The sequence below is a fragment of the Sorex fumeus genome, unplaced genomic scaffold, assembly GCF_029834395.1.
Source record: "Sorex fumeus unplaced genomic scaffold, SorFum_2.1 ptg000098l, whole genome shotgun sequence".
In the NCBI taxonomy this organism is placed as follows: Eukaryota; Metazoa; Chordata; class Mammalia; order Eulipotyphla; family Soricidae; genus Sorex; species Sorex fumeus.
The window spans coordinates 88,415,995-88,434,654 of NW_026606155.1; the positions used below are offsets into that span (position 1 = coordinate 88,415,995).

Genomic DNA, 18,660 nt, shown 5'->3' on the forward strand with positions numbered 1-18,660 from the left:
TTCTGGTTTTGGCATAGCTGCTTTGTCTGATTTAAAAAAAAATAATTTCGAAGAAATCTTGGGTTAGGGTTCCCCTAGTTTTCAGACCAGCAAGCTCCCTTTAAACAGGGAATGATGTCTTTTAAACTTTCAGTGGTGTTGTCTCCATCTACTGGCAAAGAAGAAATATACACAAGGGTCTGAGATGATCTAAGAGATTTTGGAGAAAACCACATTATTAGGTAAGATGTAACTTACATATTTAACCACTACAATATAGTGTGGCCCACTTAAAGGTAGAAATCTGTAAAATATTGTATATACTCTTAACAGTAATTTATTAAGGTGAAATTCATGACGTACAATCACTCATTTCTAAGTGAAATGTCATAGCATTTATATGATTTTGAATTTATCAATTACATCGCATTTAGGCGTATATTCGTAAAAATAGTGATATATTGAGAGGATAAAATTCTATATTTGAATCAAAACCTGATAAAATATCCTCTTGGCACTTTAATTTTTGTTTTCTTTTTCTGTGATACATTTGGTAGGGTTGATCTATAATTTTAATTCTATTTGTTATTTCTCTTCTAAAACAATTTATATATAAACAGATATACATGTGTTTAAATAATCTATATCATTGAATAGCAGGTTTTCCTATAAACGATCATTAGTATTTTAAGTTATGTGGTCTCCTGATATATTTTTTCTGAGTTACAGCATGAAAACAGTAATATAGTACATATTGAATGTGTTGCTTTTTCCTAATAAAATTTCATTTTAAAAAAAAAGTGACAATATGAATTTGATCTGTTTGACCCAAAAATAAAGTTTAATGACCTTTAATCTAATAATTTAATGAGAGTATATACAGTAAATTTACAACTTCAAATTCTAAGTGGAAGCAAGTATTCATCAGACTTCTTACTAGATAAAATTTAAATTACATTCATTGTAATTTGGTTGTAGGCTTAGCTTTTTCTTTTAGATGAAAGTTTAAGAGAAATTTCGGGTGGCCACTTACTTATATTTAGAGATTCCCTGACTTCCTGATACTTACTCTTTTGGGTGATAAGTAGGATCTCAACTTCGTTAGAGCAAGTCTCAGACATTGTGAGCCGGTAGATTATTCAGTCTCAGTATATTGGGTATATTTGAATTCCATTTCTTTAGGAGATACAGGGAAAAAAAAGTCCTAGAAAGATCTGCCTCAAGTTAAAATTTGATTTGATGAATGTTAATGCTGACACTGTAAAAATAGATCTATCACAGATATGGGGAAAAAAAGTCATTTGAAAAAACTGAAGTTTGAAGTGAAGGTATGGCACTTCCAAAAGCAAAGTAATAAAGTTTTGTTTAAATTGCCCCTTTTCCCATTAATCATAATAGTTACTGGGAAAACCTTTATTCACCAAATGGTAATGCATTTGATAGAAAAACAAGTGCATGATAAATTTGAATGCACGTTATTTAGTTTAATTTGACACACTATCAGGAAATCCATCTCGTGGTGTTACTCAGTTAAGAGGTCTCCACTGTATTTAGTTTCTGTTCCTGCAGATCCACCAATTCAAGACTCTAGGTCATCTCACTCCCTCTTCCATCCAGAAGATGACTTCTATCCACAAGCAGGACTGAATCAAAAGACAGATTTTTCACTTAGCTCTTGAGCTGAACCACCTCCTCAGTGACCTTCCTCTATCCATCAAGAACTGGAGCTCAGTTTTTTGAAGATGTAATAGAGCTACTCAGCCCAGTCGTGGCTGATTGAAGAATAAAAGAAGATGCCTCATATGTTTCACCACAGTGCAGCCAAACGTAACTGTGTTGTGCAACTCCTCATTATGTAAAGTATGACAGGGGCATCTGATTTTTCACTCTGTTCACCAATAAGACTTTAGCCAGTCAGTGGCTTTCTGAAGATAAGTCAACAAACTTTGGGTCAGCTGTCCAGAAATCAGATTGTGGTAAGCACTCAAGGAGAGATAGGATCTTGTAGGGAGATACTTGGTGAAGAATGTTTTATCAGTAGAGGCTGTGGGAATAGTTGGGAAGAGGAGGTACATGGTAGCCCTTATGTTTAGCAAAAGCTCAGCCTCTTCCTCTTATTGTTTCTTTTCCTGGGAATCTTGTGGCTTAGGATAATTTTCATAATGATCTCAAATATTTTAAACCATAGAACAAGACAGGTAATAAGTCAGTGATTTCAATATCTCTATAGACTTTTCCTAGGAGAGTCAGCATTACTTTGTGCTTCGTGAAGACAAAAGCACTTGTCTTCAATTAAGAGTTTTTGTGGTCCATACCTACTCTAATTTTTTCTAATTTTTCTTCTCTTATATTGATACGGAGAAGCATTTGATTTGACTTGTATTAGTTACAATTTTTTTAATATAATATTTGGGGTTGTGGATTCTAAATATTGATGATAGAGATAATACTTTAGTTGCTAGGGGAAATATTTCAATAGGTAAATCTTAATTGGTGCTGGTGCTGCAGTTTATGTTTCTTACCATATGGCAACTTCATTAATAGAATTCAATTTTGTTGGACGACACTGAACTAAAGTGTAGTATGAAACTCTTCTGGCATCAATAACCTTATTTGTTGGATAGCCTGTTTGAAGTGGCTCATACCAGTCACCATGTTAATTTTCCTATTAGTATAATTAATTATTGAGCCACCAGTCACCATGTTAATTTTCCTATTAGTATAATTAATTATTGCCACTCATTTTTCTTTTCTTTTTTTTTTTTTTTTTGGTATTGATGAGCCATGTTGTTCGGGTTAGGAAAAATTGAGATAAAATCTATATAAGAAAATGGGGGCTGGAGCAATAGTATAATGGATACAATTGTACACAACCGACCAGGTTTGATTCTCCAGCATCCTGTATGATCTCCTGAGCACGGCCAGGAGTAATGCCTAAGTGCAGAGCCAGGAGTAACCCCTGAGCATTACCAGGTGTGGCTTAAAAACCAAAAATTAAAAAAAAATTATTTTTATAAGGTAAAATATATTTGGTCTTAAATGTGTCTTAAGGATGGAAAGATTGTTTTAAAAGGTGGTACATGGGCTCTGACGTTGATGCAAGGTTATGACACCCTCCCGAAAAATGAAATATAAAAATTTAATATATCTTAAAATTAAGAGGCTGTTCATTAAAAACAAGCAATTCATTTAAAATCATAATAAAGAGTAGAGGGGGGTGGATAGATAATACAGGGGTTAAGGTACATACTTTGAATGCAGCCAGTTGTGGTTTAATTCCCAGTACCACATGGTCTCCAGTGTATTGCTAGATATGAACCCTAAGGACTTCATGCACTGCTGTGGTGGCCCCACGTAGTCCTTGGCACTGAAGGGCTTGAGCCAACAACACATCCCCGGGCTGTCACATTGGTCCCATTGGTAGAGAATCTTTGGAGGGGCCTCTGGCCTCCTGGCCACTGTTTTGGCTACCCTCCTCTCTACCAAAATAGTAAAGTTATTGTTCAACCACTGAATAAAAAAGAGAGGCATCCATTGAAATAAAAAATCTTAATCTAAAAGTTGCTTCTAGAAGCCAGAAAAATAATACATCACGTAGGGCATTTGCTTTGCATGCAGTCAATCCTGTTTTGATCTCCAGCATCCCATGTGGTCCCTTGAACCTCTCCAGGAATACTTCCTGAACACAGTCAGAAGTGACCCCTTAGCATCACCAGGTATGGCCCCCACCCCCAAAAAACAAAAATAAAGTTGCTTTAAAGGCACATTTTTGTTTTCCTAAAAGACCCTTTTTTGTTAGAATGACTAAAATTTATTATAAATACATCAGTAGCTATATAGATGGAACAAGCATGTGTATATACATACTTAAGTATTATATGTAGTGGCCAAAGACTAATTTTTACTTGAAGATGGTGGGGTCTTTTTTCTTTTTATATGGGAGATCTATATAGATATATAAACTTCATTTTATTCTACTTAATACAGAGCAACTTAACAGAAATTTTTAGTTGGGTCTTTTTTTTTTAATTTTTATTTTACTTATATGTATTGGTTCTGATGTATAATATTTGCCTACTTATGCCCAGATTAATTTTCAGGCAGCCATCTAACTTTTTTTTTAATATTTATTAGTGAAACACCATAAGGTACAGTTGTAGACTTACACATTTTTGTGCTTGGGTTTCAGTTAGACAATGATCAAGTACCCATCCCTCCACCAGTGCCCATTTTCCACCACCACGGGTCCCAGTATCCCTCCCATCCCCCATCCCCCTCTGTGGCAGGGCATTTCCTTTTGTTCTCTCTCTCCTTTTGGGTGCTGTGGTTTGCAAAAGAGGCATTGAATGGCAATCATGTTCGATCTACAGTCTACTTTCATCATGCTTCTCCCATCCTGGGAGGATCCTCCCAACACCCTTTATTTGGTGCTCCCTTCTCTATCTGAACTCCCTTTTCCCCTGGCATGTGTGGCTGGCCTCCAAGCCATGGAGTAAACCTCCTGGTACTTATCTTGACTATTCTTGGGTGTTAGTCTCCTATTTTGTTACTTTATGTTCCCCAGATGAATGCCGTATTTCTATGTCTGTCCCTCTCTTTCTGACTCATTTTGCTTAGCATGATACTTCCCATGTAGTACCACTTGTATGTAAATTTCGTGACTTCATCTTTTCTAACAGCTGCATAGTACTCCATTGTGTAGATGTACCAAAGTTTCTTTAACCAGTCATCTGTTCTCGGGTACTCAGGTTTTTTTCCAGATTCTGGCTATTGTAAACAGTGCTGCAGTGAACAAACAAGTGCAGAACCATCTAACTCTTAATGGAACTCTGAAGTACAAGATGACTATAAACTACTTTCATTGGTTTATCAATTTGAGGCCTTCACAGGGCCTATATGAATAGCCATCTTTGGGTTTTTATCTCACTGCTCTGGCATTGATTCGAAGAAAATGTAACTAAGTTAAATAGTTAAGCAATCAGCTGACACAGTTATTATTACTGTTTCTTCTAAAGGTATAATGATAGTTATAGTAGCTGGCTCTCTGTAAGGTTGACCATTCTGCCCCAATCATTCTAGCTATTCTCTTTATAACTGATGACTTGTGAATAACAGTAGGTAGTAATAACTGTTGTGTTTTCCATGTTTTAGCTTTTTAGTCTTCACAACAAACCTATGAGGAATAGATACTGTTACACCCATTTCATAGATGAGGAAACTAAACTGTACAGAAGGGTAAAATAAATTAACAGCCACTTATACAGCTGTGGTATCTATTAAAGGGAAGATTCTAACCCCATTCTCCAAGTTTTTGGTACTATCTCATTCTTCATTTTTTATATTGTGGTACTGGTATAGAACCCTATTCTCATACATGTAAGGCAGTACTCGACCACTGAGTTATATCTTTAGCACCCTCATTTTTTAATTTTAAAGGTGCTATATTTCTTTAAGTGGATGAATCCCACTGTTGCTTTTTGTTTTGTGTTTTTGTACCACACCTGACTCTGCTCAGGGCTTACTTCTTCCTGTTTTACTCCTGGCGATACTCAAGGGACTGTATATAGTATCTGGAGATCAAACCTCAGTCAGTGTCATGCAATAGAAGCTCCTAGCCTATTGTATCAGCTCTCTAGCTGTTCTTCCCCCAACACTATGATAATGTTTAAACAATTTCATGGAGAAATTAGTGAAAGTCTACCTTGGGGCCACTCCTAGCAATGCTCAGGGCTTACCTTTGGCTCTGTGCTCATGGATCACTCTTGGAGGGGCTTAAGGGACTACATGGGATGCTGGGGATTGAACCCAGGTTGGCCACATCCACGGCAAGGGCTCTATTCTCTTGGCCCCAATAGGCCTGCTTCTTTTGTTATATGGTTGCATCACATCATCTGTGCATTTGTTTTTTGGCTTTGGGTCTACCAGGTTTGCACTCAGGGTTCACTCCTGATATTGCTGAGTGGGGTGTCGGGAGGGAGGCGATCATATTATAGTGCTGGGAAACACAGGCCAGTCATGTGTCTGGTTTCTCATCTGTGCTTTTAAAACCATTTAGAATTTCTTTGCTTAAAAAGTTTCACTTAGAAGAAAAAATGTTTAATTACCCCAAAATTGAAGTTTCTTATCTTTGGGTGTTTCTTGCTCTCTTTCATCTTTGGTGTCTTCTTTTTTTATTATGCTGTTAAAGTTATTTATGTATTACTTTGAGGTTTGATAAACGAATCAGAACTGAAATAGATTAGTTGATAGACAATATACTCAGATATAAATGTGACTGTAAAGTAAACTTGATAACAAAATATAAACAGTTTATAACCAAACTTTTTTTTTCTTTTTGAGTCATATTCCGGCAATGCACAGCTTTACTCCTGGCACTGCACTCAGGAGTCACTCCTGGCAGTGCTCAGGGGACCATATGGGATGCTGGGAATTGAACCCGGGTTGGCCATGTGCCAGGCAAACGCCCTACCCGCTGTGCTATCACTCCAATCCCTAACCAAACTTTTTAAGCACACCCCCACTTTGAGTCACATCTAGTAGTGCTCAGGGAGCTACTTACTGTCTTGGTGTCACTATTGTCCATCAGGACTTTTATAAATTTTAGGACATACTCGTCACCTTAATACAAAAAAAAAGTAGCATAAATGTTAAATATTGTCCCTGTGAGGTAGTGTTGATGTACTATTAATAGTTTTAATTTTTCTGTTACATATTCATCACTTTTTTAAATAAAAATTTTGGTAAAGTTATCCCTGTTTCGCAGCTATTCTTCAGGGAAGAGTTTAAGAATTTTGGGCAGCAAAAGAGATAACATAGCTTATGCAAGAGTCCTGGGTTTGATTCCTTGCAGCACATGGTCCCCTAATTACCTTTATTAGTGACCCAATCCTCCAAAAAATGTTTTGGATAATGCACGTATTCATACTCATAAACTCAAGTAGTGTATAACACATATCTTTTAATACGGTATTTTAAATAAAATTTATGTTATAGCTTTGCTTATTTTTACTTTTAAACAAAAATATGTTTGATGTAAAGAGATTTATTGCTCTGTGAAAGAACAGACTAGACAAGACTGAAAAGAAACTTTTTGATTTAATTTTGTATTTAGTGGACTACTGTATGGTTTTGACAAGTTGCAAATTGAAGGATGGGTGATAATTTTCTAAATAAAGAAAATGTAGTAAATAGGCAGCTTGGGAAAAGAATCTGTGAGAAAGGTGGAAAATAAAAAATGAGTTTGTAGGGTTATATTTTGAAGCATTTGGAGGTATAGTTGTGTGCGACTATATGTTTATGTAGGTTAATACAGAGGTTCTCAAACTTATTGACCATGTGCCACCTTTAAAAACAAAAATCACTTGGGTCTGGAAAGATAGTACAGGGCACTTGTGTTGTACACAGCCGACGCAGGTTTGATCCCCGCCATCCCATATGTTTCTCCAAGCACTGCCAGGAGTAATTCCTGGGTGCTGAGCTATTAGCCCTGAGCATTTCTGGGTGTGAGCGTTCCACCTCTCCAAAAAAGAGAAAGAAAAGAATCACTCACTGTCCCCTGGAAATCTACCTCCTTTTAGTGAACAAACGAAAGCACCATCTACTAAAAGCACCCAAGGCTACAATTTGCCCCCTTAGGTCCTCCTAGCACCTCATAGAGGATAGTGTCATATACCTACTTTAAGATACACCAAACTAATAAATACTTGACAAGTCTTATCTCCTATTGGATAGTATTTGTGCTTCTTGACATTCCGTGTATTTCTACTTTGATATATCTGGCCAGATGACTGAGATCTGCTGGTCTTAAACTTTTGGATTTTTCTGAGATTTTGTTTTTGCAGCACTGTTGGATGATTCCAACCCCACCCCTGCTCACTATTATTCAATACATCTTTTCCAACCCCTGCCCCTCTTCAACTGACTTCAGTTTCTGCCTTTATTTTCTACTTTTTTATTGAATCATAGTGAGATAGACCCCTATAAAGCTGTTCATGTCTGGATCTCAGTCATACAGTATTCCAACACCCATCCCTCCACCAGTGTACATTTTCCAGCACCAGTATCCCCAGGTTCACTCCCATCACCCCACACCCCCCAACCCCAGCCCCACCCCGACTGCTTCTATGGCCGGTGTTTCTCTCTCTCTCTCTCTCTCTCTCTCTCTCTCTCTCTCTCTCCCTCTCTCTCTCTCTCTCTCTCTCTCCTCTCCCCTCCCTCTCTCATCCCCCCTTTTTCTCTTTCTTTCTCTCCCCACACCCTCTTTACTCCTTTCTCTCTTCCTCTCCTAAAGGAAACATTTTCCTTTTTAAGTGGTGTATCTGTTTTGAGGATAGGAATGTATCCATAATTTTACCACCAGGTGTAATCCCTGAGTATTGCTGGGATGACCCAGCACACCACTGCCCCCCAAAATAATGATGTATGAAAAGTATTCCTCTACAACAGTGAGGTGTGTCACTATTCAGAGTAACCCAAATTATAGATACATTTTTTTTCTTTTTGGGTCACACCCGGTGATGCTCAGGGGTTACTCCTGGCTCATGCACTCAGGAATTGCTCCTGGTGGTGCTCAGGGGACCATATGGGATGCTGGGGATCGAACCTGTGTCGGCCATGTTAGCTGCGTGCAAGGCAAACACCCTACCCGCTGTGCTATCGCTCCAGCCCCTGAGGATCGGAATTTTTATAGTCAGTAATGACTACATTTCATTTTAAGAGAAGGTACTTACTAATAATGTTTCCCTATGTTTGGTACCCACCTATCATCCCCAGAAAAAAGATGTATTTGGGGGGCTGGAGCAACGGTACAGTGTGTAGGGCATTTGCCTTGCACGTGGCTCACCCGAATTCTATTCCCAGCATTCCATGTGGTCCCCTGAGCATCGCCAGGAGTAATTCTTGAGTGCAAAACCAGTAGTAACCTCTATGGATTGCCAGGTGTGACCCAAAAAGAAAAAAAAAAGACGTATTTTGAAGAAGAGCAATTTTATGTTTAATATAGTTCAAAGTAGTAGAATGTATAATGAAATTACAGTTTCAACCTTACCTGGAAATTACAGTGAAGGATATTGGAATATATCATCTTTGTACAATGTGCCACTTGTTGTATTTGGATAATAGGGTTTAAAGGGCAATATTTCTGGTCAGGAATATAAGTCTGCAGTAGAATGAAGTTCTGTATTACAGAAAATAAATATGGGGCCATAGCAGTAGTACAGTAGGTAGGGTGCTTGCCTTGCACCGGCCAACCCAGGCTTAATATATGGTCCCCCCAAACACCACCAGGCGTAATCCCTGAGTATTGCTGGGATGACCCAACACACCACTTCCCCCCAAAATAATGATGTATGAAAAGTATTCCTCTACAACAGTGAGGTGTGTCACTATTCAGAGTAACCCAAATTGTAGATACATTGTGCACTAAAATTAGAGCACAATGTGGAGCAGGTGATATACAGCAGATATACTGGAAACAAATATTTATGCATATGCAAAAAATGAAATATTTTTGGTTATTAGATACATGAATATTAAGAGATAATGATGACTAAGTTTATCATCAATATAAAGTAATTAAGAAAAAGTATTATAGTATTGGTGGTGATTTTTCTTTTCCTTTTTCCCCACCTTTTGAACCACACTCGACGGTGCCTAGGATTTTTTCCTGGCTCCTGCACTCAGGAATCACTCCTGGCAGTCTTAAGGGATGTGGGATGCCAGGGATCCAACCTGGCTCAGCCATGTGTAAAAGCAAGCACCTACCTGCTGTGCTATCTCTCCCGTCCCTGATCATTATTTTCCTAACTATAAGTTTAGTTGGAAAAGTTAAGGTAGTAAATTAAAATATTTACATTTCCAAACAAATAAGGTATGTCGTTTCCACAAAAGCTATGAACCACCTTATTTCAGGATGAAAGGTTAAAAATGAATGAGTAGTGCAACTCTTATTAAATTTTCAGTACCTTACTTTAAATTATAGTGATAGCATGTTGAAATTTGGTTATTTTTATTTGCTGGGGGAGAAGGAATATGAAAATTTAGCTTTGTAATTATTAGTCAAGAAATGAGAATAAAATGCCTAGGAGCAATAGTTAAGAAGGTAGAGCACTTGACTTGCATGTGCCAATCCATGTTCGATCCCTGGCACCTATATTGTCCCAGTTCCTGCCAGTGGTGATTTCTGAGCTCAGACCCAATAAGCCCTGAGCATCACCTGGTGGGTCCCAAAAACCAAAAAATAATAAGAGGAATAAAATGTCTGTTAATGTTAAAAATAAGTAGACCTTTATTATTCTAGTCCAGAGGTGGGCATAGAGAAGTATTATTAATATATTAAGAAATGTTGGGACTGTAGTGATAGTACAGTGGATAGAGCACTTGCCTTCCATACAGCCAGTCTGAGTTCAGTTCTGAGCACATTTGGACCACTGAGCACCACCAGGAGTAGTGATCTCTGATTGCAGGAGTCAGCCTTGAGCATAGCCAGTTGTGGCCCACAGACATGTCCTCCCACACCCCCCCAAAATGTTATTTGAAATTTGTCACTAATGATCATTCTCAAGGGCAACCAGTAGTTGTCCTGTAGTAGGTCTGCTGGCTTTTCTCTTTTATATTACTCCCAGAAAGTTCTGCTTCACTTAATCTTTCATTAAGTACTTAGTAAATATTTTTGCTCTCTAGGTTTTGGGAATCACAAATATTGGAAATATTGGTAATACATGGAGCGATAGCACAGTGGTAGGGCGTTTGCCTTGCACGCAGCCAACATGGCCGACCCGAGTTCGATTCCTCCGCCCCTCTCGGAGAGCCCGGCAAGCTACCGAGAGTATCTCGCCTGCACGGCAGAGACTGGCAAGCTCCCCGTGACGTATTCGATATGCCAAACACAGTAACAACAAAGTCTCCAATGGAGACGTTACTGGGCCTGCTCGAGCAAATCGACGAACAAAGGGAGGGCCTTTACCTTTTTTACATAGTTTGTAATATGATAATACTTATGAAGTCCTTTGCATGCTTTCCCTTTTATTGACGAGAATTCTAATTGGGTATTTGGGGAAGGGTAAGTTTGGTGATCATATCCAGTGGTGCTCAGGGCTTACTCTTGGCTTTTTGCTCAGCAAGCACTCCTAATGGGCTTGGGGAACCAAATGGGGTGCCAGGGATCATCAAACTTGGATCTATTACATTCAAGGCAAATATCATACTTGAGTGGTATTTTATTGAGTACATTTTTGTGTAGATTTATATTGTCACTGTCACTATCTTCCCATTGTTCATCTATTTGCTCGAGTGGGCCCAGTAACATTGTGAGATTGTTACTGTGTTTGGCATATCGAATACATCACGGGTAGCTTGCCAGGCTTTGCCGTGTGGGTGAGATAACTCTAGGTAGCTTGCCGGACTCTCCGATTTATATTAATAACAGAAATTATATTATTTACAATTAAACCGTAAATTTGAATTGTTGCTGTTAATTTTTTTAAAAAATTATTCTTTTTTCTTATTATCATGAATTAGAGTTCTTTGTGATTGGATATCAGTCATACAATGTTCTAGTACCAATCCCTTCACTAGTGTCCACTTACCTACACCAATGTCCCCCAGTTTTTTTGGTGGGGAGGTTCCTTTTAACTTTTTTTTTAGGTACTGGGGTTTTGTTTTGGGGGTCACACCTATTGGTCCTCAGTGATCATCCTGGTGGGTCTAGGAGTGCAATAAGGTATAGGCTGGGGGCGAAATTGGATCTGCCATATGCAAGGCAAGTGCCCTATTAGCTGTACTTTTGCTTGGCCCCTGAGGAACTGGTATTACAATACTTCGAATTATACATTCCATGTATTCTTAAACAAATCTGAGTTGGGCCAGAGATAGATAATAGCTTGAAAGGTTGAGTGCATGTTTCACATGTAGGAGGCCTAGGTTTGATCCCTTGATTTTGGTCCCCCTGACCACTATGGGGAGCAGCCCCTTGGCACAGTCTGAGCAATTCCTGAACACTAGGTTGAACCATCCAGCAGTGACCCCGAAACAAAATATCTAAATCTTTGAATTCAGTCCTGTGTTTATTGTTCAAATGGTCTAAAGTTAAAAATCGCCTTTCAGTGTATTGTAGAACTTAAATTTTTACAAATGAAAATTCACTGTCACTGTCCTCCCATTGTTCATCGATTTGCTCGAGCAGGCCCAGTAACGTCTCCATCGTGAGACTTGTTGTTACTGTGTTTGGCATATTGAATACTTAACAGGGAGCTTGCTAGGCTTTGCCGTTTGGGCGAGATACTCTCGGTAGCTTGCCGGGCTCTCCAAGAGGGGCGGGGGAATTGAACTCGGGTCAGCCATGTTGGCTGCGTGCAAGGCAAATGCCCTACCCGCTGTGCTACAAATGAAAATTAGAATAAAAATATTTTGTAAAAGACATTGCGCTGCTCATGGCCTTATTTATGGGTGGTTGGGTGGTGCTCTTTTCTCCTGCTTCTGCCATCAGGAATCACTCTTAGCAGTGCTCAGGGTTCTGTATGTGGTTCCAGGAATCAAATTCTGGTTGGTCATGTGCTAAGTGCTCTGTTATCTCTTCAGACCCATGGAGCATATTTAAGGAATTATATTCAGTATAGGCAAGAAGACAGAATTTATGATGATAAATGTATCTGAGGCAGTTTGAAACTTTCCTGATATTTTGATATCTATTTCCAGTAGATTTTGATAACATGTTCTTTTAATTAAAAGTAGCCTAGCAGTGCTTTTGTGTAGTATGATTTACAGTATTGTAAGCCAGTAAGTAAGCCAGTACCACAATTTTCACCAGTGGTTCCCCCCACCCTATCAAATTACTGCTAATTTAGATGCCACATCTGAGTTGCTGAATATTGAACAAATAAGATTAATTTCTGAAATATTCCAAATACTTAAATCTACTAATCCAGTCATCTATTCTTGAGCACTATTTTCCTTGATAGAAATGTAAAATAAAAGCATTCTTAACAGGTACTTTTGAGAAGAAACTGAGTAATTATTGAGGAAGGTCATTGAGATAGGTCAGCTAGATAGAGGTGGATACAGCATTGCCTAATAATTGGATGGATGCTACCTGGCTGGAAGATGGAGTTGACTGATGGATCAGAATCTCAGAGGAAAATCTCCTTTTTAAATAATCATTACAATTATATTCTAATGAAATACTATTGTATGCTGCTCTTGAACTGTTAAGAAAGTGCAATGACCACTGATAACTACTACCTTATGTAAAATTTGTCATAAGTTGGTTTTTTGTATGTGAAGTATATTTGCTTGATTCATATTTAGTAAACATTTGTTAAAGTATGAATTTTTAAATTGTAACATCCATTTAGAGTATATGCCTTTTATAAACAAGTTATTTGTGTTTCACATGTGCATTTGCTGAACTCTGTCTTTATATTTCTTTAGGTTTATGTGAGATTAAGACCATTCTTCAGGGAATTCCTGGAACGAATGTCTCAGATGTATGAGGTAAAATGCTTAAGCTAATATGTATGTATTTTTATTTTATTCAGTATAGTGTTTCTATTTGGATCATGTATAATGATTACTTCTTTTTGCCTGAATTTGTAGATTATTCTTTTTACTGCGTCTAAGAAGGTGTATGCAGACAAGTTACTGAACATACTAGATCCTAAAAAGCAACTGGTCAGGTAAATTTAATTAAATAATGGAATAACACTGAACTATGAAAACTGATTCCATTTACTTTTTTAACATCTAGTTAGAACACAACATCTTTTATAAACAAGTTATTTATATCTTATAGAGTTCATTTGCTGAGCATTTTCAGTGACTGCATTGTAGAGATTTGTTGTGTTGAATAGTAAAAATAAATGAACTTTTAAAGCTTCTAAATGCTTTTAAGAGTTTGTATGGATATAACTTCAGAGGGACACTCTTTAAAGGGTATAAAGACCAACTGTATTTATTCATTCTAATTTCTGTATCCTCACATCTGTTGGCATTGTGGAGAGGTTGATAGGTGTATGGAATTTTTCACTGTGGGCATGATGGTCGCGCCTCCTTTCAACTGAGATAATACATGTTTTGTCATCTTTTAATGACAGAAATGTTAATTTTAACATAGGAATTCTTGGTTTGTCAAGAATTTGTTTTTGAAATTGCAGTTGGCTCAGTAACTCGGTTATCCTAATATGGATACTGAGAGTATCCCGCCCGCACGGTAGAGCCTGGCTAGCTCCCCGTTGAATATTCCATATGCCAAAAACAGTAACAAGTCTCACAATGGAGACATTACTGATGCCTGCTCGAGCAAATTGATGACAATGGGAGGACAGTGCTACAGACAGTGCTAGTTTAGTTTTATTTGGGGCTAAACTGAAAATACTCAGGGCTTATATAATCTGAGTCAGCAAATACTCTTTGTTTCTGGATAACTTGGGAGGGCTTGGTTTTTCGTATGAATTCTCTTTTTATTTTTTTATGTCAATTGAAGTATTAAAACAGTAGCAACTGGCTAAGATACCAGGGTTATTGAGTTTTTTTTACCAAGAACTGAGAAAGATGCCACAAAATGCTTAATAAAAGCTCTTTTAATTAAGCAACTTTATACATACAACACGGAAGTATTGAGGTATTTTGTTTAAAAATAATTTTCCTTGGATATAAAACTGATGGGTTTTGTAGGGGTTTTTTTTTGGGGGGGGGGTTGGTTTGGTTTAGTTTAGTTTTGGGCTGGAGTGATAGCATAGTGGGTAGGGCGTTTGCCTTGTACATGGCCGACGAGGGTTTGATTCTCGGTCCGTCTCGGAGAGCCCAGCAAGCTACTGAGAGTATCCCGCCCGCACGGTAGAGCCTGGCTAGCTCCCCGTTGAATATTCCATATGCCAAAAACAGTAACAAGTCTCACAATGGAGACATTACTGATGCCTGCTCGAGCAAATTGATGACAATGGGAGGACAGTGCTACAGACAGTGCTAGTTTAGTTTTATTTGGGACTAAACTGAAAATACTCAGGGCTTACTCCTGGCTCTACATTCAGGGATCACAGTGGGATCATATGGGGTGCTGAGGATTGAACCTGAGTAAGTACATGCAGGGAAAGCTCCTTACCCTCAGTACTATTTCTCCAGATCCCCAAACTGATATTTTTCATCTTGCTTTGACACAAGCTTGAAACACAAATTAGTACAACAGAGAGAAATGACAGCAAGAGAGGGTTCTTGCCTGGCACCTGGCTAGATATGAGATCTCCAGCACCACTTATGGTGCCTCCACAAGACCCTCCAGGAGTGATCCTTGAGTGTAGAGCTGGGAGTAAGTCCTGAGCACCACTCAGTGTGACCTCCAAAATAAAACCTTTCAGAGGTCACTTAACCGAAAGCATTTTTACAGCAAGGAAGTAACTTTCATATATGTGTAAAATTCTTTGCAATCTCCTTGGCATTGATGTTATGTTTGATTTGAGTCCCGTTAAAGCTACCTTTTGAAACTGGTGGTCATAGAATTGACATTTTGTCAAGATCTATGGCCTATTGGTATAAAGTGCCCTTCCTTATAATTGCATAAGTTAAAGTACAAGTTTGGGCAGGCCTTTACTCCCAAAAAATTACCTAGTGGGATTAAGGAATAAGAAATCCAGACTACCAAACTGAAGAATTTCAAAGTTTGAAGACATTGTAATTCTATCAGTTATAATAGACTAATTGATTGCACGATAGAAATTATATAGACCTTTAATGCCTTTAATTGCTCAGCATTTTTCAGTTTAGTATCTAGTATTTGTAAGACAATAGTTTACATTTTTAACATACATATTGAAATTCATCATTCCATACTTTTTTTTTTATTTTAGCTTTTTGGGTCACACCCAGCGATGCTCAGGGGTTACTCCTGGCTTTGCACTCAGGAATCACTCCTGGCGGTGCTCGGGGGACCATATGGGATGCTGGGAATTGAACCTGGGTCGGCCGTGTGCAAGGCAAATGCCCTACTGTGCTATTGCTCCAGCCCCATTTGTTTCTTTTTTTTAAGTTTTAATTTTTTTAAATTTTGTTTTCTCAAATGATGTACTCTTTTCAAATGATATATATACTTCCCAACGATAGGTATTTGGGAAAATTTGAAATGATGGAATGTTTTGGCCTCCATATCTTTTTTCACCTGTAAGGGGAAGTAAAATTATATTTTTAAATACCAGTACAAAAACATCCCTTCTTATAGTCTCTGTTCTGGTATGTACAGGGGTAGGGAGGCTGTGTGGTCTTATGTTAGAGCAAAAGATTAGGAGCCAAGAGGATCCTGGCTTCCAGTTCTAGGCTAACTACTTTCTGTGTGACCTTGGGCAAGTCACTTGACCTCCTTGTATCTCAGGCAAATTCATTAAAAAGCAGAACTCAATGACAACTAGATGCTGATCTTAACTGAGCTTTCTTGGATAAATCATAAAAACAATTGAGTTTTATCTTATCCTGCTCTATAACGTAGTTGGAGATAAACCCAAGTTCTTTAAGGCAAGGCAATACTTGGCTGTAAGGTTTCAATAATTTAAGAGTTTTAATTTTTGCTAAAGTATAGATTTATAAATTTCCTTCATGAAAGAATATATTAATACCCGAAAGGCCTATTTGGTATGTTTATATGTTTCATTATATGTTATACTTCTTAGAGATTTTTTTAAGGTAATATAAATTTTATGTTTAGGCACCGGCTTTTCCGTGAACATTGTGTTTGTGTACAAGGAAACTATATTAAAGACTTAAATATCCTTGGAAGAGATCTTTCAAAAACCATCATAATTGACAACTCACCACAGGCCTTTGCGTATCAGGTAGGAAGAAGATTGCTAAACAAACGATATTGCTTTCCCCCCTCCCCCAAATACAACTGATTTAAAAATACATAACAAGGCATCAACAAAGGTCAAAGGATCCATAATGAGAAAACACAATTTTGGGGGTGGAGGGTTGGGGGAGGGAGGAATCCTGGGTCCTTGGTTGGGAGAGAGGGAGGTTATACACTGGTGATGGGTGTGGTGTTGTAATTTTATGCATGAGAATCCATTATTGATTGCATTGTAAGCCTCAGAATCTCAATTAAAGATTAAAAAAACTACAATTGAGAATAAATGTGTCCAAGCAGAATATGAATAGAAAACAATTTTTATTGGTATAATTTCCATCAGTATCAACAAAGCCATACTGGCATATTCATGGTGGAGTTTTCTTATTATTGATGGGGGAATTGGGGGAGACACACCAGTGGTTCTCAGGGCATATTCTTAGTTCTGTACTCAAGATCACTCCTGGGAGACTATATGGGTTGCTAGGTATCAAACCCGGTGTGGCTGCATATAAGGCAAATATCTTAACCTGTTTGTTAGCAATAGCTATGCTATTGCTCCAGTTCTAGAGTTGTCTTTTAAATGAAATAAAAGACTAGAGATGTAGTTCAGTACTGAAGTACATACCTTGAATGTATGAGGCCTAATCCTGCTTAATAATCTCTCCAGCCCCCTTTTTGTTTTTACATTATTAATATGCATATATCTAAGATTCACTATACAATAAGTCAGTGCAAAATGGTGATGGTAAAAAATGGGTTGGGTAAAAGAAAATTTTCCTTACAACCTTTTTAAAGAAATGACTGTTCTTAATAACGTGAAAAGAAAGGTTGAAGATTGTATGGGATTTCAGTATATATTTTATTTTAAATCACATGTTTTGCTTCCATTTTGGAATGTGTTTAAGAATTTCATCTTGGTTCTCAAATAGAATACATTCAGTTATTTCTACCTCAGAGAGCATTTTGATATTTGTCTGTTTTTTTTACTATAAAAAATAAGAGTTGCATGGTTTTTTAAATCTTTATTAACTTTTTTAATGAATCATTGTGAGATAGAATCTTACAACGCTGTTCATGATTGGATTTCAGTCGTACAGTATTCCAACGCCCATCCCTCCACAGTGTTCATTTCCCAGCACCAGTGTCCCCAGGTTCCCTCCCATCACCTCCTACCCCTCAACCCCCTGCCTGATTTGCATTGTTTTATACTTCCATGAAATCCCATTGACTCAACTTGATTGTTCTATCATGAGGTTATTTTGTTGGGAATTAAAAAAATGAATGGGACACAGTCCCTGTGTAAAAGTATTTGCTTTCTGGTAGTGATGTCTATTAGCAGCTAATAGTAATTGTTTCTTGAATGAGATATTTTAAATTACTAGAAATCACTGTTTTGCCGAAGAATTTAACTACATCTTGTTTAGTTTTATATATTGCTAAGGCAAAATTACCAAAACCAGTTGCGCTTCATTTTTTCCCTTAAGATCTGTCTTGTGCTATACTGAGTTATAAAAAAATAAGACAAGTATGAATTATTAAAAGCCTTGGAAATCTGTGCCTAAATTAAGAAAACAAAGGAATGTGACAAGTAAAAACTCATAACATTCCTTAGAACTTATAGATTAATGTTTACTTACATCTGTTCATTCTTTTTAAAAACTTTACAAATCAGGCAGAATGTTAAATAAAATAAAATGAATTACTTATTTGTTTTAGCTATCTAATGGAATCCCTATAGAAAGCTGGTTTATGGATAAAAATGACAATGAACTCCTAAAATTGATTCCATTTCTGGAGAGGCTTGTAGAACTGGTAGGTATATCTTATTATCTTTTCCTGTGATGTTTTTATTGCCT

General features: G+C 37.6%; 1 protein-coding gene across 1 annotated transcript in view; it reads left to right on the top strand.

The window, feature by feature from the left end:
* CTDSPL2 (CTD small phosphatase like 2) overlaps nucleotides 1-18,660 on the top strand; it is a 79,967-nt gene that overhangs the window by 56,441 nt on the left and 4,866 nt on the right. The window contains exons 9-12 of the mRNA XM_056134053.1: nucleotides 13,405-13,467; nucleotides 13,570-13,649; nucleotides 16,664-16,790; nucleotides 18,521-18,616. Of these exons, the coding sequence (XP_055990028.1) occupies nucleotides 13,405-13,467; nucleotides 13,570-13,649; nucleotides 16,664-16,790; nucleotides 18,521-18,616 (366 nt within the window). The remainder of the gene's footprint in view (nucleotides 1-13,404; nucleotides 13,468-13,569; nucleotides 13,650-16,663; nucleotides 16,791-18,520; nucleotides 18,617-18,660) is intronic.